The sequence below is a fragment of the Nicotiana tabacum genome, chromosome 4 (genome assembly GCF_000715075.1).
Source record: "Nicotiana tabacum cultivar K326 chromosome 4, ASM71507v2, whole genome shotgun sequence".
In the NCBI taxonomy this organism is placed as follows: Eukaryota; Viridiplantae; Streptophyta; class Magnoliopsida; order Solanales; family Solanaceae; genus Nicotiana; species Nicotiana tabacum.
In genome coordinates, this window is record NC_134083.1 from 81,113,219 (window position 1) to 81,135,485 (window position 22,267).

General features: G+C 34.0%; 3 protein-coding genes across 4 annotated transcripts; 2 read left to right on the forward strand and 1 right to left on the reverse strand.

Annotated features, from left to right (window-relative positions):
- Positions 1-3,961: 3,961 nt before the first annotated feature.
- Positions 3,962-9,835, forward strand: LOC107774136 (cytochrome P450 714A1-like). Its single transcript, XM_016593612.2, has 5 exons — positions 3,962-4,367; positions 7,543-7,769; positions 7,879-8,129; positions 8,284-8,656; positions 9,012-9,835. The coding sequence occupies exons 1-5, from the start codon at positions 4,010-4,012 to the stop codon at positions 9,444-9,446; spliced, it is 1,644 nt and encodes a 547-aa protein (XP_016449098.1). The 5' UTR covers positions 3,962-4,009; the 3' UTR covers positions 9,447-9,835.
- Positions 9,836-10,929: 1,094 nt separating this feature from the next.
- On the forward strand, positions 10,930-12,371 carry LOC107774138 (uncharacterized). Its single transcript, XM_016593615.2, has 2 exons — positions 10,930-11,505; positions 11,666-12,371. The coding sequence occupies exons 1-2, from the start codon at positions 11,064-11,066 to the stop codon at positions 12,175-12,177; spliced, it is 954 nt and encodes a 317-aa protein (XP_016449101.1). The 5' UTR covers positions 10,930-11,063; the 3' UTR covers positions 12,178-12,371.
- Positions 12,305-17,889, reverse strand: LOC107774137 (uncharacterized). Of its 2 annotated transcripts, none has more exons than XM_016593614.2 (6): positions 17,497-17,889; positions 16,288-16,774; positions 15,479-15,818; positions 13,518-13,616; positions 13,251-13,371; positions 12,305-12,853 (listed from the first exon to the last, which is right to left on the reverse strand). In XM_016593614.2, exons 1-6 carry the CDS (start codon positions 17,666-17,668, stop codon positions 12,639-12,641), a joined length of 1,434 nt encoding a protein of 477 aa, XP_016449100.1. In that variant the 5' UTR covers positions 17,669-17,889; the 3' UTR covers positions 12,305-12,638. The 2 variants fall into 2 exon arrangements, with proteins under 2 accessions (XP_016449100.1, XP_016449099.1); XM_016593613.2 differs by having other exon boundaries at positions 16,288-16,783; positions 17,497-17,853.
- Between the last annotated feature and the right edge of the window lie 4,378 nt (positions 17,890-22,267).

A 22,267-nucleotide genomic window follows, 5' to 3' on the forward strand; every position in this document is an offset into this window, starting at 1 on the left:
AGTAAAAGTTACTTCTTTTAGATTCTAGTTTCACTATATTTCTCAATGGTAGAAATTAGAATAGAATGGACCCTTCTGACCGTTACGATGGTGTAGGCCTAAACTTTATGTTGGTCTAATTACCCTATGAACTTTGGCAATTTAATAATCTCGACTCTCCTAGAGGTTGATATGGCAAAAAGCGTGAATATATTCTCTTTTAGGTACACATGTGAGAAAAAAAAATCGAAAAATCAGTTTCCAAGTGATGTATTTTTCAACAATTAATTGTCACTTAATCAAATACACAATGATTTATTTGTTCCAACAGTATTTTTCTCCTCGTTTCTTCTTAATAGACATTGCATATAAATTTTATCCAACTGTGTTGTTTTCCTCTTTAATACAATGGTTATTTGTTCAGCGCATATTTTTTCTTTTTTTTGGACCAAATTTGTAAAGTTTAGCTGAAACTCCATTACTTTTGACAAATAACATAAGGTTTAGCTAATGTAATGGAGTTCAAACGGTATATTTTCTAGAGAAAGAAAAAAAATATGTATTTTTTTGTATTCAAGCAATGGCTATTTGTTTTAACTTTGTGTTTATTCTGAATATATATGTTGACGATTGTTGAATTTTATAGATAACGCTTCCTCCTTTTAACTAATGAACTTTACGCGACATAAATTTAAAATACTCGATGGACATTTGGTTTTTGAATACCAAATGGTTATATAAACAAAAGAAATGAAATAAATTGTATCTCCTATATCTCTTATTTTATGCGATTCGACATTTAAGAGAAAACGTCGTTATCGACTCCAAAGAGTAAAAGATGAGAAAGAAATGAAAGAAAAAGAACATAAGAAGAAAGAAAAGGGTGCCTACAAGGCTAGGAATGGAAGGTGGTAAGGCATATGGCCCAAACATAAAAATGGTCCATCATCTTTTAGTGCAAGTTCCTTGTACATTTCCTTGTTTTTGTTGCCACTTCTAACATTAATTCATCATATGACTACATGCATGCACTTGTTGCAGATATTACTTCCTCTTTCAAAGGAAGGAACTTTAACAAACTCGCGGAGTAGATCGATTAGGCATAAATTTCTTTAGTGGAAACACACATCAATATTCTAACATGCCTGCTTCCCCTAAAGGGTTACGAGGCGGATCTAGAATTTTTAGAATATGAGTGCACCACTAATGAAAGGAGAAAAGAAAAGCATAATGTGAGAATTGATCTCTATTCCTTTGGTTAAATAACTCAAGTATTCAATCAAGTGCATCATTTAACCTTTTTAAAGTATGATTAGGTTTAATAGGCGTTTGGACATAAGAACTGTAAAATTCGAAAAAATGGTGAAAATATTTTTCAAGTGAAAATAGTATTTGAAATTTAGAGTTGTGTTTGGACATAAATTTCAGTTTGGGTTATTTTTGAAGTTTTGTGAGTGATTTGAGTGAAAATTTTGAAAAACAGCCTTTTGGAGTTTTTCAAATTTTCGAAAATTTCCAAAATGCATCTTCAACTAAAAATTGGAAATTTTATAAACAAACACTGATTTCGAAAAAAAGTAAATTCTTTTTGGAAAAAACTTCCATCAAATTTTATGTCCAAACAGGCCCTTAGAATATGAGTGCACCACTAATGAAAGGAGAAAAAAGAAGTATAAAGTGAGAATTGGTATCTGTTCCTTTGGGTAAATAACTCAAGTATTCAATCAAGTTCACCATAACCTTTTTGAAGTATGATTAGACCAATTCTAGAAAAAAACATACATAAAATACCTAGTTTGCCGGAGAGACCATGAGTTCACGTATCCCACAGTCTAAACTATAAATCCATCCTTGGATCCGAGGTGGATCTAATACAAATTGTGCGAGTTCAACTAAATTTAATAATTTTTACTCGAATTATATGTATGTACAACAAATTTAAAAATATAAATAATAAGATGTCACACGCATATTCTCAATTTATCAATTCTAAATCATAGATCCGCCTATGTCAAGGAGAGAAACAAACAAACAACGCCTAGTTGACGACCTGTCTCAATTTCCATTTCAAGGCCTTGGCGAGACAAAACGACCCAAATAATACTCCCTCCAGTTCACAATAAGTGATTTTTTGGTCTTTTTTTGTGATCCAAAATAAATAATTTTTTCAGATTTCAAGAATGAATTAATTATTTTTTTCCTACACTGTCCTTGGAGTAAATAATGTTGGACTATGTGTTAGAATTATTTATATGAAGAGATAGTAAAAATTAATATGGTCAATTTTATTGTTAATTAATGTTAAAAGGTAAATTTCATAATCCGTATGAAAGCAATCAAAAAAAATCAATTATAGAGGAGAGAGTATTAAGTTAGATCCGTTCAATGATGGCATCAAACTGTCGGCATTCTCTTATCCCATTCCATCAACATCAATTAATTTTCCCCTCTTAATTTTTAGCATAAAATTAAGTTCCAAATTTTTTAGTTCTTCTATCAACTTTAGTATTAGAAAGATTTGATTGATATGCGTTTTGATTTAAATTACTAGAGTCTTTGCCAATTTAATGCGTTAGGCTCTTAAAAAGTGAGTATCAAACACATGTGCTTACTGCATTTATACTGTTTTAATTCACGCAAGTCTTAATCAAGAGATGCCTACTGTATATTTAACAGCTTATTTCACTATCCGGGGTTCATTAGTCTAATCATTCTAGTGTAATTACTAATTAGTGACATTGTGGATAAGGGCGTTCGTACTTTCTATTTTCTAACAAATCTTTCTCACATTCTCTTTTTTAATTTTAAAAATTACTATTATACATAGTGGGTAGGAAGGGAACGGGAGGGGGATTACAAGGTGGAAATCAAAATCTCACCAATAATATAAACTTTCAGTAGTCAACCAGTTGAGCTAGATTTTACGTCCGATCCTTTTTATCTGTCACTTTAGCTTAAACATTTTGTCTTAAATATTTGTCATCCTAAAAAATTTAAGAAGGTACTAATCTTTTGTCCAATTCTACCCTTTCTTAATACCCTAAGAAAGTGTATAGTAATTAATTTGTCATTTAAAGAGAAATTATTTTAAGTAGGTTCTATTATGGTTAAATCTATGCAATGAATTGTTTTAAGTTCATTAAATGTGTCCAAATCTTAAACAAGTGCCAATATTAAAGATACATGAGAATCAGTTCATTAATTAGTTTAATCATTCTGGTATAGTTAGTAACATGGCGGGGGAAGGGCATAGTCTCTTATAAGTATCTCTCTTCGATCCTTTTTATTTATCACTTTAGCTTAATAATTTTCATTTTAAATATTTATCACCTTAGAAAACTAAGAAGATATTAAATTTAAAAATTTCTTAATCTACCCTTAGTAGTTACTACTCAAAAAGGGTATGGTCACTAATTTCTTATTTAAGGAAGAGATGAGAATAATTGTTACTACCTCTTATGATTAAAATTGTTACGAATTTTTTTTCTTAATAATTGTGTCAAAACCTAAAAGTGTCAATATTAAGGCACATGAGGTGTCAAAGTCGGTCCATTAGGTCTAATCAACTACTATATGAACTTGGGCAAATCCAGCTTAATATATATGTGATCACGTGAATTCAGTAATTTTTGTACATACATTGTATATGCATTAAAAATTTACTAAATTTTCATAAATATATGACTGTGAACCCAATTACTTATTGCATATTTACTTGAGATCGTTGTAGGAATTCATAAATTTTAAATCTTGAATCCGCCTTTTTATATAAATCATGATAATTTAACTAATTAATTTATAATGGAGCGTCACACAATAAGATGCTATATATGACACGCCCGTAGTGCCAATCCCTGTTTGTTACATTGTAATTCATAATAATAACATAACAATAATAACAAATCTAAATAAGGTGACAAAAGGCTGTCAAAATCGCAAAGCATTATATATATAGTCTCTCCCCGATACTGCAACCTGATTTATTATATATAGAGTGTGTATCCAAAGAAAGGCGCAAGAAAAGCCAAAAATGAAGGCTGCAGCTTTTGTACTACTCTCCCTCTTCCTCCTTCTTGTTCCTCTTCTAATTTCTCCTACTTTTTTCAAGAGCTTTATTTCTTCATTGGTGTTAATTCTACTGGTTCTTGGTTTTGGAGGTTTTTATATATTTAATATTCTGTGGTTAAAGTCATCTCAAATACTTCGATGGAAGCTTCAGAAACAAGGAATCAATGGACCTAAACCATCTTTTTTATATGGAAATGTTCCTGAAATGCAGAAGATTCAAGCTGCTTCTCTTAAAGCTCCAACCAACTATGGTGAATTTGTAGCACATGATTATACTTCTTCACTCTTTCCCTACTTTGAACAATGGCGAAAACTCTACGGTAATTAAATCTTTTTTACTATTATATATCCTTTTATTCTTTGGTTTCTGGGAAGATTCTTCTTTTTTTCTTATTCTTCTACTTTAGGGCTTGATTGATGGAAAGTTTTACGTCATTCCACGTGACTCATGCACCCATAAAGAACAAGAACAATGAAAAGATAACCGACCTTCCTATCCAAAATAAAATTAAAAAGAAAAAAAATAACAACAACGACAAACACAGTCAAATCTCATAAGTGGAGGTAGAGACACGGGTAGTTGGAGCAGACCTTACCTTACCTTGGGTGGGAAGACAGAGAGATTGTATACTTTCAATTCAAGAAAAAATGAAGAAAAAGGAAAAAAAGGGAAGGATAGCAATAATTAACTTGAAAGAAAGAAAAAATGGGCTGTTTCTGTACTTCAAAACTTCCAGGCTGTCACTAAAAATCATGTCTTTAATGGAAGGGAAAAGGATTCTAATTTTTGTCCATTTTTTCTGTTTCTATAAAAGAGTGCTTACATAAAATCAGAAAGGAAAAGAAAAAAAGAAGAAGACAGAAATGCTTGCTTAACTAAACTTTGATTTGTTTCACTTAACTTTAATTAAATCAGCACTTGGAATAGGCTATTAGCCTTTCCATAGAGAAACTTTTAAGCAGCTATGGGACTTTAATTCTCTCTTTTTTTGCTAATAAAGATTTATATCAAAAGGCAGTAGTACAAATAGCATAGTCATTATAGATATTTATGTATCTAGCAGAAGTAGTTCCTAAGTTGCATGCTATGTACTGTGAACTAAAAGATCTTAAGGCACTAAAAATTATGATCAGAGAGATGTGCTGGCATCTTTGCTACTAGTTTGAATTATTATCTCCTATAGTAGTATACTTGCAGATTCAAAAAGAAAAAGAGAAAGAGAGAAAAAGAAAAACAAGAAAAAGAATAAAATCCAAAGCTAGTGAGAATGATTTCATCATATGCACCAAGTGATTTCTTCTTGTTATTATTAAATTTGGCCCTCTTGGCATTTTTCTATTCATCTCTTATTATTCAATACTTCATACAGTAGCAAGGAAAATGGTTGTCATCACATGCTTTTGGAGCTTTCTTTCACAATTTAATTTGAAAAATTAATCTAAATAGTCATCCACTAAATAACTTAAACTAAAAATAGCCGACGAGTACATAATATATGTATAATATATGTATAAGATGTGTAGTAAACGTGTATAATTAATGTATAGTTTATATATACTGGCTATTAAAAATCTGATAGGCTATTTGTGTAAAGATTCCATTTAATTTTTTCTAGATGCGCATGGCAAATTTGTGTTGATGACAATATAATTAACCTTTTAGCATGGCAATACTTTACCCCCTGGGGAAATAATTAAGGGGGCATGGGTTAGACAACTGTATTCGTAAGAGGTTATAGTGATTGAATTAGAAATACTTCCAATTACGGACTGCATTATTGTTATGTTACAATATGCAAACGACAATGAGATGATAGTATTATTTAATACTGTGGACCTATAAATGATTGCCACCGATATTAAATATTTTAAAGAGATTTAAATATTTGTCGGGATTGGACGGGAGGAAAGAAAAAGGGACCATATTTTGTTAGAAATATAAGAACGTAGCATATCAAATATTTTATCCTGTCTTACTTTTTTCCTAAATTGTGTTTACATTCTTCTACATTTATCATTTCTATTACGTATTAATTATAAAATAAAATAAAAAGAACTTCGGGGTCTTCCTTAATTCTAATTTCTAAAAATATTTGAAATTTTAAAAAAAATCTTATTTAAATAGAATTAAACTTTAACTCTAACTAGATCCACTAGTTGGAAGCCAATACATGGATTCCAGTAATTTACTGAAGCTTGTACTGAAGTTTTGACCAAAGTGCAGTACTTTTAATATATTCAGTAAATATAAGTCAGATTTTGGCCACGTGATATCCTTAATTCACGGGCAGATCTAATCACTAGATCTCTACGATTAATGGAGTAATAAATTGTAGCTAAAGTAGGATAGAAATTAACATCAAATTGTTAAGTTTTACCAAAATAAATTATATTCAAAGGTAAATATAAGTCAGATTTGGCCACGTGATATCCTTAATCCACGGACAAATCTAGTCACTAGATCTCTATGATCAATGTAGCTAATGTAGGATAGAAATTAACACCCATGTTTGTATTATCAATATAATTTAAACAAACATATCAATTTATTAGTCAAATGTTCAAATTAGCATATTAGATTTGTTATGAAAAGTTACATTTTGGTTACGTAAATTTTATCCATAAAAATTCTAGTCGATGCGTAGGTCTGGTGAACTGTCTAATGTAAGGTCAAAATTTGAGGACCTTTCCTATTTTTGGTGTTATAATATTGCTAAATCAGACTTTCTTTTCAAAGGGACAATTGACTTGATGGGTGGGTCACAGTTAAAAGACACATGTAAGATTGAGTACAACCTTCCTCATTTACAAGTTGCCCAATTGGTTATTGGGTTAAGAGTTAGAGATTTAGGGAACACATGGACAGTAACAGTGTAACAACATGTTCTTCTTCACTGTTACTACTTTTAGTATGTACTTGTATAGTTACATTAGAGTTGTGATGCTGATGACGAAGGGTAGACTACCCCTCGTATAGTTGTTGGTCTTACCCACCCCCGATCGCTTCCGGCGAAGCTGCGAGTTCACGAGCAAGTGAATGAACGAGTCATGTTCCTAGAAGAAAATGACCCTCTCTGTTTTCTTTGCGAGTCAAAGAAAAGGATTGACAGACTTCTACGAATAACAAATTTCTAAAGGAGTGTGCATGATATCTTAAACGTCGGAATGGAAGAAGAAATTAAAGATCTTTATAAAATATTTATAATAAAAATTCACATTGCATGCGCGTTTTGCGCTTAGTGATAACGTAAACCGAGGAACAAGTCCACGAGGTTTGCTACCCCAAAGAGAACAGTACGTACCATTAGATTAGGTTATGACAAGAGCTCTTTCGTGAATTTTAACCGTTAGTGTTAGACAAGTTTCTATTCATATGTTAGTTAAAAATTCAAATCATTTATCAGATGCCGCGAGGCTAATATCACCAACGCCTACTTCAAATTGAAATAATCTGCATAACTGATTTGAGTGTTTTGCTGGTGTGATTAACTGCAGGTCCTATATATACATATTCAACAGGAAACAAACAACATTTGTATGTGAACCAACCGGAGCTAGTAAAGGAAATGAACCAAAGTATAAGCCTGGATTTAGGGAAGCCTTCTTATGTCACAAAGAGACTTGCCCCTATGCTTGGCAATGGTATTTTGAGGTCTAATGGCCACATTTGGGCTATGCAGAGGAAAATTGTCGCGCCTGAATTCTTCATGGACAAGGTCAAGGTAATCGATGAAAAAAGAAAATAAATAGAAACTTAATACCAATGTAGAATAATTAATGGTTGGATTGAAACAACATGAAACTTGAATACTATGAAATATGAATATACAGGGTATGGTGAGCCTGATGTTGCAATCAGCAGAGCTTTTGACAAGAAAATGGGATGAAAACATTGAAGCTGAAGGGAGTAAATTGGCGGAAATCAGCGTGGGAGAGGATCTGAGAAGTTTTTCAGCAGATGTGATCTCAAGAGCTTGCTTTGGAAGCTCTTATTTCAAAGGCAAAAAGATTTTCTCAAAGCTTCGAACCCTTCAGAAAATCATATCAAACCAAAGTGTTCTTTTTGGTTCTCCAGCATTAGGGTACATACATTCTCTCCCTCTCGTCCATATTATCTGCCTTTTAAGATTTTCGCTTATCTTAAACGAGTTTATGTTTTTTCTAAAACGTTAAATATTTGGGATTTGGAGGGGAGTATCTATTTTTGTCATTATTGACATGAGGACTATGCTATAGGTTTCTACCAAGTAGGCAGCAAAAGGAGATTGACAACTTAGAGAAAGAGATAGAGTCATTGATATGGGAAGCAGTGAAAGAAAGAGAAAGGGAATGCTTAGAAACATCCTCAAATGAGAAGGACTTGTTGCATTCATTACTCGAGGGAGCTATCAACGATGATAGTGTAGGCGAGAATTCGTCCAGGAAATTCATTGTTGACAATTGCAAGAACATATATTTTGCAGGTCACGAGTCGACTGCTGTTGCTGCATCATGGTGTCTCATGCTTCTGGCTTTGCATCCAGAATGGCAATCTCGTATACGTGATGAAATGGCTCAAATTTGCCCCGATGGCGTCCTAGATGCAGAGTCAGTCTCCAAAATGAAAATGGTACTCATCACATTTATCCTTCATTACTCAATCATATCATTCTAAATTACTAATATGTGTTGAACCGTGTGACCATCTGGTCTAAAAACTTAAGCGGTTAGAGAAACTGCATTTTTAGTTACTTTTATGTTTCAACGATCTATATCTAACAATTAAACTTAATATGAAGGTGACAATGGTCATTCAAGAAGTGTTGCGTCTATATCATTCTATCTGCGTAAAGAATTTTTACAATATCGATGTATTTTAGGTTACTAGTCTCACTTGTTTACTTTTTAGATGACCTGACAAGTGCATAGAAGATAGACTCTTCTAAAATTTTGATTTGCATCTAATACTGAAACTTGATATGAAGGTGACAATGGTTATTCAAGAAGTGATGCGCTTGTATCCGCCAGCAGCATTTGTGTCAAGGGAGGCATTGAAAGATACACAGATTGGTCATATTGTTGTGCCAAAAGGTGTATGCTTATGGACTTTGATCCCAACGCTGCATCGTGACCCTGAGATATGGGGACGAGACGCCAATGAATTCAAGCCGGAGAGGTTTGAGAATGGAGTTTCAGGTGCTTGCAAATTGCCTCAAGTTTATATCCCATTTGGACTTGGTCCTCGGCTCTGCTTAGGCAAAAACTTCGCGATGGTGCAACTCAAGATTGTGATTTCACTCATCATTTCCAAGTTTCGTTTCTCTCTTTCTCCAAAATACAAACACTCGCCAGCTTATAGGATGATTGTAGAACCAGGCCAAGGAGTGCACATTCTTGTTGAGAGATTGAAACAAGGCTGACATTGGCTTATATGCTTTAGCATCAGCACACTCCTCTTATTTTTCCTCTTCTTTCTTCCTTTGGAAGCAACCTATTTCCGCTATTCCGGGTTCTTATTAAGCATAGCGAAATCAAAGTTGATGATAAAGTCAGCGAAGTTTCCATGATATTTTACCTTTGCGTAGTCTCGAGCGGAAGGCTCCGCACCTGAACCTCGTTAGACTCAATTGAGGTGTAAGGTGTAAGTGAAGAAAATCAACATATTGTTATAGCTCGGTGGAAACAAAATCCTTTTTTATCCTCAGTTAGTGTAAATGTCGATACATAAATGATTACATAGTTGTAAACTTTTTCCTTAGTTCACTAACATAAAAAATGGTCTCTGGATGGGCTAGTGATTTTGGATAGAGCATTTTCCTCTAATGACTATATTATTCTTTATAAAAAGTAGAGATTTATTAGTTCGTCGAACAAGCTGTTTCCTATGTCACCACTTGTAAATAATCTCACTTGTCTTTTTGGTTTTAATTAGTTACCTAAAGATCCTTTTTACTTTCTAAATTAAAGATATTCTTGTCAAGAGGAGCAAGACATTGTTGGACACAAGAAAATGTGGAGAAGCTGGAAGCTAAAACCTTTTGAATCTATGTAAATTTTCACAGTAAATAAGAAAATCATACGTACACTGTGGCGTTGGGCTAAAACGGCCCACAAATACTCTTAGCATGGTCTTATATTGTTCATTTTAAGTCAAGCCCGCATGATTTTTCCGAAAAAGAATCACACTATTAAGAGTATCCAACTCCTTATAAGTAGATCAGTTTTCCTTTTTACTTTCCATGTGGGACTTTGTTCACATACCTAACAATCTTCCCCTTGAACTAAGTTCCACATAACTCATCACCATTGATGGGCTAATTTAAAGATTAACTGTATGCCACACATATGATCCGAGTATTTATGGTCACCGAACCCCATATGAGAGGTTGTGTATGCGTATTTGAAGCTACGGGTAAAGGTAGCAAACTGACTCATAGACGGGCAAAGACACTAAATCGGGCCCTACGCCATCACTCCGCCATCTTTATGCTTGTCTCACTAAATCATTGGCTTTCATACCCGTTGTTGAGCTAAAACGGCCCAAAGATACTCTTAAGATGGTCTGATATTATTCGCTCTGGACAAAACTCGCATGGTTTTTCCAAAGTACCATTAAGAATATCCAACTCGTTATAAATAGAGTGTTTCTTTTCTACTTTTTCATGTAAGAATTTGTTTATACCCCTAAAAGACTCAAATATTGTTGTAATTGTAGTACAACCATAAAACTGGTGGATAAATTACTTTCTTGTGGACCCTTGAGTTCATTTTTCAACGCTGTTATGTTGCAAACTTTTGACTAACATTCTGATTCCTGTCCCCCTCTGATAGACTAGTGAGTCACAATACGGGGAAAAGCTACCTAGATTAGTCTTTAACAGAACTCAAAACAATGTAAAGTAATTTCTTAGCATAAAGTAATCTAGCCTTCTTATGATGCAAAACAGTACACCTTTTTTTTTAATCAAGAAAAGAACCTTTGAGGAGCACATATTCTGTCACCATTTGTATCAATCAAGGAGAAAGCTTTTCTTGAAATGGGGAAAATATGGATTGAAGTCTGCCTGATTTCCGCCAGGGGAATCCGAAGAACATCATCTTTGTGGAAGCTGCAATGGTATGCTGTTGGATGGATTGATCCAAACAACAAGTACTGTTCTAAGATTGATTCTTCAGGCAATGCAAATCCTGTTTGGAAAACCAAATTCTCAATGTTGGTTGACACTTCTGAATTAGATGCCCTCCATGTTGAAGTTTACAGTAGAGAGCCCATTTTTCTAAGAGAAAAGCTCCTGGGAACAGCTACTGTGATTTTGAAAGAATTTCTGGACAAGTACAATAACAACTCTGAAGTTTCAAAGCCGATTGAAGAGGTGGGCAGCTTTCAATTGCGGAGAAAGAACTCGAATAAACCTCAGGGATTTGTTGATGTATCGATACGAATTTCAGAGGAAAGGGAAGAACCAAGTTCACTCCCAGGTATAAATATTTAACAAGCTTTTTACATTGAATAGATTGTTTTTGCTCCCTTAGAATCAATGAGAAAAGACCCTTGATTCAAGTAATGCTTTGGACCAAGAACCATACTCTTATGAGTCTTAAACTGAAGAGTTAATTTTGATGAAATCTGGTTTACTAGGTGACAATGAGGGATTTAAGCTTGCAGATAACTGCAGTGGCTTCAACTTGGCTAATGGATATAAACCTGCACCAGCATACCAACAGCCACAATCCTTGACCCCGTCTAAACTGCAGGGAAACCAACCACAGTCGAATCACCAATATGCACGCCCAGTAACATATCCTACAAATTATTCCCACCCATCGGTGGGGGGAACGAGCTACGCACCAACAGCAGGACCGAGCTATCAGCCACATCGTGCTCCACCACCACCACCTCCACCTGCTAATGTTGGTTACATTCCAACTTTCCTCCCAAGAACAGACAACACGCCGCCTAGTTATTTCAACATGCCACAAACTGGATCAGCAGCAGCACGAAATGCAAGACCTGGTTTTGGAATGGGAGTAGGTGCTGGAGCATTAGCAGCCGGTGCTGTGATATTTGGAGAAGATTTCATGTCTGGTTTTGATATTCCTCGTGGTTTACAGGATCCCTCTCTCACCATATCTCTTGATCCCCCTTTCTGAAGGTGGAATATCAACTATTGTCTTATGATGCATACAATGAGATATTGTAAAATTAATATGCTTTCCGCACTGCTACTATCGCAAAAATCTGCAAAGAAGTTTCAGTTTGTAGCTGCAAATCATGGGCTTCTTGTAAAACTGCAGAGGTTTCAGCTACTACGGAATAAACTGAAGTAAAATTTTACAAGTCTCAATATACATGTATTGTATTACATTATACAACTTTGTCCTAGTCTCAAGGGTGATCAAAGAAATCGATGTTTACTTGCACAAAATAGCAGCTACCTACCTTTCATATAGGATGAAATGATAGGTGTTTATAGGATTGAAAATATTGATAAAGAGGTATAATATATTCCTATATATGAACTAGAGTAGGCAACTCTTCTCTCAAACTTAATGTTCACCAGTCACCAATAGGTGTCAATCCTGGCCAAGTTGAACTAGACAAAATATCAATCTCAAGTAGCTGGTTGCAGATGGGGCTCTTTTTGCACCCCAAAAACTCTTTCAAGGAATCTGTCAACAATGGATACAAATTCTTCTACCTTTTCTTCATGGGGCAAGTGGCCACAATTCTTGATTATTTCAAGACAAGATCCAGGAATGGCCCGTGAAAGTCTATCAGAATTCCATGGTGGAACAAGGCGATCACTATCACCAGTGACAATCAGAACTGAACCTCAATTTGCAAATAAAAGAGAAAAATCAGTATTATGAAGTTTTTGTGTATTCACTGTGCTGGAATTTGTTGTTTATAATGTAAGCAAGCTTAGGACAATATGTTTCTTAGAACATGGTGTTATACCACATCTAAGAATGTAAAAAGAACATGATGGAACAAAGGCTCATATGACAAGCACTTTTTCAGTATCAGTTGAGGTGTAGCCTAGAGAGAAATGGTGCAATCAAGGTTAGTTGGTAGTCAAGAGATGTTGGTCATATGGCAAAATCTTTTTGAATACTTCATAATAACTTGAAATCTTTCTTACTTCTTCAATTAATTATTTAGAAATCTAATGTTTCCTTTTAGTTATCAAATTCAATTTGCTGGCAATAGATGATTTTCTAACCAGGACATGAGATTTCGCCCAATCTCTTTGACAGCGGTGGCTTTGATTCAGATGCAGAATCTGTAAGCATAGCCACTGTATACTCCACCAGAGCCTTATCCCAATCTTTTACTCTGAGAGGCTGCAAATGTTAAAGAGTCAAGATGACAACAATGCACTACGAAGCCAGGTCCCGTACCTGAACTGAATACAGCAGAATACAGCAAAAGGAAAAAAATCGAGCCCATCCTCACTCAGGTTGGAAACAACTAGCTGTCAAGGAATCACCTTTGTATACCCTTGCAAGACATGATCATCAACTTGTTTAGGATCGTACCAAGCATTCCTAACAGCAGCTAAGCCAAACTTATCAATTATCATTCTTACCTGAAAGAAAATGGCAGTCAATAGTCATTTTGAGTATCCATTTCAATCAAGTTTTATAGAGTGCTGATCAAGTATTTTCTCATTATTGCATATGACTAATAAGAACTGCTAAGACTTCTTCCATCTATTCTGATAACATAAATATCTCAAATTTATCATCAAATGAAATGTCAGAAAGATAAAGGAGTAAGGCTGAATACACATGCAGCCCCATAAACTTGCCCATATATTTCACTTAAACACTTTAACTGATCTCATGACCTATTGGCCACATTAACTTTATTCAAAATATACAATATGAAAAGAAAGTACTTTTTTGTTAAAATAAAAGAAAATACTTTTTTTACAACATGAAAAGAAAGTACTCATTTTGTGAAAAAGAAAATACTTTTTCTATATCATGAAAAGAGAGTACTTATTTTGTTGAAATAAAAGAAAATATTTTTTTTCTAAAAATATTCATTTTGTTGAAATGAAAAACAAAATACTCTATCTATAACATGAAAAGTAAGTACTTTAAATAATATTTTTATTTAGGGCGGGTGTGAGAGGTGGGAAGTTCTAATTTTACTACTTTTTTATTATTCTGTTTTTTGTTAGTATTATCCGCAAAGGGCCAAATATACCCCTCTACTTTCGAAAATGGTCTACGAATATCCCTCGTTATACTATTGGGTTATCTATACCCTGCAGTAATACTTTCTGTTCAATTATACCCCTCATTTAAACGGAGGGACACGTGTCATCGTCTTGTTGGTCAATTCTAAATATCTCCTAATTAATTAAAAAGACTCATTACCCATACCCGAAAAATAATTTTATTTTTTGTAAAAACTGGAAAAAACTAAAAAAACTTTTTTACTAAAAACTGAAAAAAAACGAAAATATTTTTTTTTTCCAGTTTTTACAAAAAAACTGCTTTAAAAAAACTGAAAAATATTTTCTAAAACAATATTTTTGTAAAAATGAAAAACAAAACTAAAAAACAATTTTCTAATACAATTAAAAACTGGAAAAAACTGAAATATTTTTAACTAAAAACTGAAAAAAAAGAAAATATTTGTTTTTTCAGTTTTTAAAAAAACATTGCTTTAGAAAATTGCTTCTTTTTTTTCAGTTTTTATAAAAATATTGTTTTAGAAAATATTTTTCAGCTTTTTTTAAAGCAGTTTTTTTGTAAAAACTGGAAAAAAAATATTTTCGTTTTTTTTACTTATTTTACAAAATAAAACTGCTTTAGAAAATTGATTTTCAGCTTCTTTTATTTTCAGTTTTTACAAAAACATTGTTTTAGAAAATATTTTTCAGTTTTTTCTAAAGCAGTTTTTTTGTAAAAACTGATAAAAAAAATATTTTCGTTTTTTTTTAGTTTTTAGTAAAAATAATTTCAGTTTTCCCAGTTTTTACAAAAAAAAAAATTGCTTTAAAAAATTATTTTTCGGGTATGGGTAATGGGTCTTTTTAATTAATTAGGAGATATTTAGAATTGACCAACATGACGATGACACGTGTTCCTCCGTTTAAATGAGGGGTATAATTGAACCGAAAGTATGACTGCAGGGTATAGATAACCCAATAGTATAACGAGGGATATTCTTAGACCATTTTCGAAAGTAGAGGGATATATTTGGCCCTTTGCCATAGTATTATTAGTGAAAAATGAATTAGCATCTCCTACTTGTTTGACTGCCATCTTCCTTCAAAATGGCAGGGAGGATTTCTCATTTAAAAACCTTTTTCGAAATTGGAAAAATGAAGTATATAGACCTAAGTTTGCTTTCACAAAGCTTCAAGATGTCAATTTTGAGAAATAAAATTTAGGTTCAACAAATAGATTAGAAGATCCAAAATAGAGTACATACCAGCATAATACCAATGGTAGAACGCAAGAACGCAGATAAAGTTTTCTTATATAAAGAATTTATCATGTCTCCCATCCCTTTCACCAATCGCACTATTGCTTGTCCAAGATATTGGGATAACTTTGACAAAATGCTGACAACCGTGGTAAACCAATTCCCTTTAGAGTTCACTTCCAAGTCATCGCCTTTAGTCTGGTTACTTTTTCCACTTGGATTGTCCTTAGCTACAGGGCCTGAATTCAGGGGTGCTAGAATTGCTGGCGCAACAAGTATAATGGCAGCAACCCGCTTAGGTGCTTCAAAATATGCTTCAACTGCTACAAGGGAACCAGCTGAGTGTCTGGTGTCTCATTAGTTACCAATAAGAATCAAATCTTTGAGAATGAAATAGGAAGAGCAAAGGAAGGAGGGCGATAATGCAACCAAAATGACAATTTGAAGTACATTATCCTCTCAATGGAAATCATGTAAGTAAATACACTTTCTAATAGTTGCACAGACAGATGGGAGGGGGAGGGCAATGAAGATAATGATTGAGAATAATAATTATTAACTTCTAATCATGTAAAAGTTCATCGGAGAGTAGGCCAGTCATTCATTTAGGAACACACATCTGATTTTCCACAAACATCATTTTCGCCTTTCCTTCCTTTTATACTTCTTTCATTTGTGGTGTAGCAGATGGACCATTATTTTGGCAACTGAGCTAGTGTAATTCAGTTTTCACTGCAATTATGCTAAATAAAGTCACATCCATAACATGTTCATGACGGAGATTGTGGGGGAAAAAACTATAAAATAGAACTTACCCCACTAGAATTGCCTTCTCAGCTGCTAATAAGTCAATGAAGTATAGAGTGGCCAGCACGGAGAATACCATAGAGTAAGGATTAAAGGGTCTGGTGTCTTCACTTCCCTGAGATGAATGGTTGACATGATTCAGCCTTGAAGTCAACCCAAAGGCTGGTCTGTCAAAGGCCAAAACTTTTGATCCTGTGACTTGTGCCAATGGCTTCATAACTCGATTCCATGAATAAATAGAGGCACCAAATCCATGTAACAATATCATGGGAATGTTCACTCTTTTATTAGCATTAGGAGATCGAGAACTATCCCCTTCTTCTGACAAGTTTGTAGCAAGTGATTCTGAATCATATATCTTGTGGTGTATCTGTACTCCTTTAAACTCGCAAAAGCAACTATCAGGATCTGCTAGAAGAGTTGGATCTTGTAATTCATCTTGATCTATTCCTGCTATCTGCTTTTTCCGCTTTGGCCTTGTCTCGGGTAGTTGTCCTGGATTAACTTAGAAAAATTAAGAGACGGATAAGATGAAAAGAAGGAAGACTCCCAGCTTTATCAATTTTCTCAGCTGCTTCTAAATGCCAACAAAAATCTGATTGAGCTCCCATATGTTCCATTTAGCGTTAGCAATTCTCCAGCATTGCTTAGCCTCTAATAACAGACTTGATATTACTCTAACATTTTTTTAGTTGACTTCTCAGGACGAAATAAATGGTAAACAAACATCCAATTGCTGAAACGTAATTTGCGCTATAGATCATGTATTCCATATATATATATTTATTCCGTCTCTTCGTTCCAAAATGAGTGTCCTATTACTATTTCAAAAGTCAAATAGTTTTTTCTTTAACTCCATTTTTTCGAATCATTTTTAATATGTTTAACTGAATAAAGCTGACAAACATATTATTTTTACGTGGTTTTATGTAAATTTTATTTCAGAAAAAATAAAAAAACGAATGTGAAAAGTCGCACATACAGCCATTCTCTTTTGGAACCACAAAGTAGTTCTTATCTTCTTTGAATAAGCATGATTGAGAATTATTTGTTGGGGGATGTGAAAGGATGAGAAATTAGAGTTGCGCTTAAAGAGTTAAAGTGAAGGAAGAAATCCAACAGTCAGGAGAAGTTTGATCGAGAATGTAACATGAAGTAAATGCTTAGTACAAACAGAGAATTAAGGATAATAAAGAGTGATTTGAGTCCCAATTTACCTGGATATTCAGCAGGTGGGAAAGAAGCAGCAGCAAAAGCTACAATTGGGAAAGACTTCGAGATTGGTTTTCCCCAAATAGAATGAAAATATTGCTTCCTCCTAATTTGTAAGTGCAGTTGAGGATAGGTGAGACAACAAGGCAGTTGCAGATGAAGTAGACAAGTATTCATGTCTTAATTTACAAAATAGATACTCCGGCAAATCAATATGTTCACTCAGCTCGTCTTCCGGTAATTTTACGGATTTCAGAATTCCTACTGCCCACTGCACTGCTCAAGAACAGTACAATAGACGAGGGTAATTGTAACCAAAAATAGAAGAGAAAATGCCTAAAGACCCATTGAACTTATCTTCAAAAATCATTTACAAGTCTAGACTTTATGGGTGTCCTAACACCCTACTATTATTAAAATAATTATATTTATTTACTCCCTCTTAAGCCACATAATTATGAAGCCACATAATTATTTACTCCCTTTTATTATGAAGCCATATAATTAAAATGTTCGTTAAATAAAAATATTAGCCTTCCACTATTTACTAACACTCTCATTCATCCCGTTAGTTAAAAATTCTCAAATTGAAGAGCTCTAATGCCTAACCTTCAAAGATTCGATTTGCCTCATCAAAATCGATTTGTCTGACCAAAATCGAAGGGACCTGTTGCAAAATCCTTCGATTTCATTGTTCTTAAGGGTTCCGTTTGTTGTTACCCGTTCGAAGCTGAAGGTCTTTGAAGAATCGAGTTCAAAGGATTTTCTCATTATCTACGTTTGGAGGTAAATCCATCAACCCTAGCCTTTTCTATCATCAACCCTAAACGTTATCTCTGTTTTAGTTTGTTTAATATCATCCGTAACTAGGGTTTTGAACTTGCTTCAAATTTCTTCACTGTATCTTTTTCAATGTAAAATCGAGTAACAGAAATACAATTTTTAAGGTGTAATAATAACCAAATTTTAGTTTTTTCTTATTACACGTGTTGTCACTTGTAAGGATCAGGTCTAATAGTAACTATTAATCCTTAATTAGTTTATTTTCTACTATATTCAGGTATTTCAATATCTTTTGTACTTGTTACATTGAGGTTTTTCTATGGTGGAAAAATCTCCATGGATAAGTTACATTCCTTTTCAATGGAGGATTATGTTGGTGGGATGATTACTGATTGTGTTGATGTCGATGTTGATAGGTTCTCACATTTTGAGTTTCTAGGTTATGTGAAAGAGTTTGGGTACAATAGTTCTTCTGCTGTTATTTATGTTAGACCAGCTAATTGTCTTGGTTTAGTAGTAATTAAGGTTGATAGGGACTTTATGGGTATTTGTGAAGAGTTAAAAATAGGAATATTTTGGAGGTATATGTAGATCACATGGTTGATGATGTTGTAGTGGTCCCCCTCTATTAGAATATGCCAGCCAAGTGGGGGGAGGGGGGTGATAGTAATGTTACTTTTGAGAAGGAACTTCTGAAAAGGCATCCAATGCTGCTGAAAATAGTGCCAATAACAGTATGCCTACAGCTGTTACTACTGATGATAGTTCAAACTCCTCATCTGAATCAAACTCATCTGAATCTAGCAGCAACACTAATAATAGCTCAGATTCAGAGCATGAGGAATTGTTTGAAGAAGGAGAAGTTGATTATGGCAGTGATACACATGAGGATACAAGGCATTTAGGGCAGAAAAAAGGACTGTAGAGAGAAGGAAGAGTAAAGAAAGTGCTCTTGAACAAGAATGTGTTAATCTAGGTAAGAGAGGGCCAGATGTGGGGTATGATGAATAAGAATCTAGGAAGAAAAAGAGTTTAGAAGGTAAGATAGGTGGTGATGAGCCTTATTACTATTCAGATGAAGCTGCTAGCTTTGAGACATATCCAGATGATGTTGATGATGAAGGTGAAGGGGAGGTTCAACAGAAAGTTAAAGCTAGAAGAAGAAAGACTAAAAGAAGAGTAATCTCTGACAACACTTGCAAGAAAATAGTTTGGGAAACTTGACTTGCATTTGCAAGTGAGAGATTTCAGAGAAACTGTAACTAAATATGTTGTTCAACAAAAGGTTTCTATAGAAAAGTATGTAAATGAACCTACAAGGGTGAGTGTTAAAAGGCATACCATGTGCTCATGCAGTTGCTGCCCTGCATTATAAAAATTTGTAGCCTTTGAACTATATTTCTCATTGGTACAGTAATACCACTTACATGAAAACATACAGTTACTTTCTTCAGCCTATTTTGGGTATAAATATGTGGCCAGAGTCACAAAACCCAATTGTTATACCACCTCATGTAAAGAAGATGACAGGCAGGCCAAAAAAGGTTAGAAGAAAAGAGCCAAGTGAAAATAAGACAGAAAAATTGATCAAAAGTGGAGTGAAAATGACATGTAGCAATTGTCATAACAAGGGTCATAACAAGAGAGGGTGTCATAAAGCTGCTGGAAGTAATACTGCTACTACTTCAGCAAGTTCTATGCCTGCAAGTGTTGGTAGTTCAAAGCCACCAAAGCAAAGTACTGGAAGAGGAAAGAGTAGGCCAAAATATTCTAAAGAAAAGGTAAAGTTCTTCCCTTTAATGTCTTCTTTCTCTTTTTTAAATAATTAACATATTCTTACTTTTAATTGGTTGATGTAGGATATTGATACTAAAAGTGATGTAAGAACACAATATAACAGGACAATGATAGTTGGGATGGGAGTTTTACACACTTAAAGTGGCTTCAAAATTCAAAATATAAGTTCTAGCACAATCTCTCATATTTAGGTGAATTCATTGTCTGATTTTCTGTTGGATTTTGGCAGCCTGGAATGTCCTCTACAAACTTTAAGAATGTGAGGTTTTCAGCAGAAGTAACTGGAGATCTAGTCCATCAACCAACACGAGGTGTTAAATGAAATGGCAAAGAAGTTATGACATCAAGGCAGCTTCAACAATTGAGAGACAAGAAACTCATCCAAACAAGGTGCAGGGCTGCTAAGTTGAGCGAGGAAAGCACCACTGCAAAATCACCCAATTGATCAAGATACTATTTTGTGGATGACTGTATTGCAATAGACTGCATTATGATAAAATTTTAGGCAGCTATAAACTGCAATTCTATATTATGATAAGGATTTTTAGGCAGCTATAGACTGCATTTTGGATTTTGTTATCTTATGGTGTCTGTTTTGCTGCTGCTACAATGAGAACAAATAGATGTTTTGTTATCTCATTTTGTGATTGTTTATCTGTTTCTTTTAGGTCAATGAGACTAAATATGTGTTTTAATACAGTTTATGCAGCTACCATATTAAGTCTTTTGCGTGTCTATTGTTGATATTAAACACTAAAAATAGATGTATGAAGATACACACTTGATTGATTGACAAGTTCTGGGCATACAAAGAAACAACAAGAGCACGCCTACAACACTTCAAAATGTAAAAACAACACTTCATTAGAAACAACACTTGATTACATTCCGTTAAAAAGGTTCATTACATTCAAATGAAAAAGTCCATTATAAACATACAAAATAATACCTACAAGCAACAACTACATACATATTGAGATGCCAAAATTAGATTCAAAATAGTAACTTCATTGCATCTTCTTTCAATGACATTCCTGGATACCTACAAGCAACAAGTATAATACATATCCCCAATATAATAAACCAAAGTATATTTTCCCTAGTCTTGGACTTAGCCAATTTGCTCTTCCACTTCTTTTCCTTCTCTTTCATCTTCTCCATATCAACTTGCAATTTCACCAATTGAGCCTCAATCTTCTTCATCTTCTCCCCTTTTATGGTGTTTTCAACCTTTAAAGTTGCCCTCGGCTTGACAAGATTTTAAAAGCCTTCTAATGCAGCCTCAAGTTCACCCATTTTGTCAAGCAATTTTGGAATAACAAATTTGAACCTAGGTTCAATTTCGAAATCCTTCCAAACCCAAAAATCACAAGATCGTGGACCCTAAGATGAATAACAAAAGAAAATTAATTAATGATAATTTTTCACAACTCAATTATTGAAAGAATTTTTACTATCATTTACCCCATAGTATGGACAAACCCAATATCTTCTTCCTGGGTTCCAAGAGGTCCAAGCTGTTAACAAAGGCAGCACATAGCCATGGTTGCATCGAATTTCTCCACTCGACTCATTTTCTTCCTCTTTCGTGCAAAGTCTTGTCAGATTCAAGCCTTTTAAAGGCATTGCAACAACTACAACACAAACAGACAATACCAAAGTCAGATAATTTGCTGACGAAAAAATTAGAAACATCAGCTACATTACAATGTTTAACCGAGAGAAATTGGATTTTAGGAGAAAGACATAACAATAATAAAAGAAAGAAATTAGGGTTCTTAAGAAGGAGAAAGATTAACCTTTGCTTTCAAAGATCAAAACTTCAAAGGGCAATTTGATGCAATTTTGGCAAAATTTAGATGAAGAAGAAATTAGGATTCTTCAATTGGGTTTAGTAAAATACCGGGGAACAATGGATTTTACCGTTGGTTGGGGGTTATATTGAAGTTAAAAATTTTTTTTTTTTTTTGGGTATTTTTAACGATTAAAAGAGAGCAAAGACGCGCTCAATTCCGTTGTCTAAGACACGCGGCTGGCCATGGCTTAGGAGGGAGTAAATAAATACAATTGTTTTAACAATAGTGGGGTGTTAGGACACCCATAAAGTTTAAATGTGTAAATAATTTTTTAGGATAAGTTGAATGGGGTCTTTATGCATTTTCTCTTGGATGTTTAATATAGTCACTTAGATATAAC

Excerpts from the sequence above, each read along its gene's own strand:
- LOC107774136 (XM_016593612.2), top strand. The coding sequence starts at position 4,010 with ATGAAGGCTGCAGCTTTTGTACTACTCTCCCTCTTCCTCCTTCTTGTT. Across the intron at positions 4,368-7,542 it reads ACAATGGCGAAAACTCTACG|GTCCTATATATACATATTCA; the intron begins GTAATTAAATCT and ends GATTAACTGCAG. Across the intron at positions 8,130-8,283 it reads TTTGGTTCTCCAGCATTAGG|GTTTCTACCAAGTAGGCAGC; the intron begins GTACATACATTC and ends ACTATGCTATAG.
- LOC107774138 (XM_016593615.2), top strand. The coding sequence starts at position 11,064 with ATGGGGAAAATATGGATTGAAGTCTGCCTGATTTCCGCCAGGGGAATC. Across the intron at positions 11,506-11,665 it reads AGAACCAAGTTCACTCCCAG|GTGACAATGAGGGATTTAAG; the intron begins GTATAAATATTT and ends CTGGTTTACTAG.
- LOC107774137 (XM_016593613.2), bottom strand. The coding sequence starts at position 17,668 with ATGAATACTTGTCTACTTCATCTGCAACTGCCTTGTTGTCTCACCTAT. Across the intron at positions 13,372-13,517 it reads TCTTGCAAGGGTATACAAAG|CCTCTCAGAGTAAAAGATTG; the intron begins GTGATTCCTTGA and ends TAACATTTGCAG. Across the intron at positions 12,854-13,250 it reads GGGCGAAATCTCATGTCCTG|TTCTGATTGTCACTGGTGAT; the intron begins GTTAGAAAATCA and ends ATTGAGGTTCAG.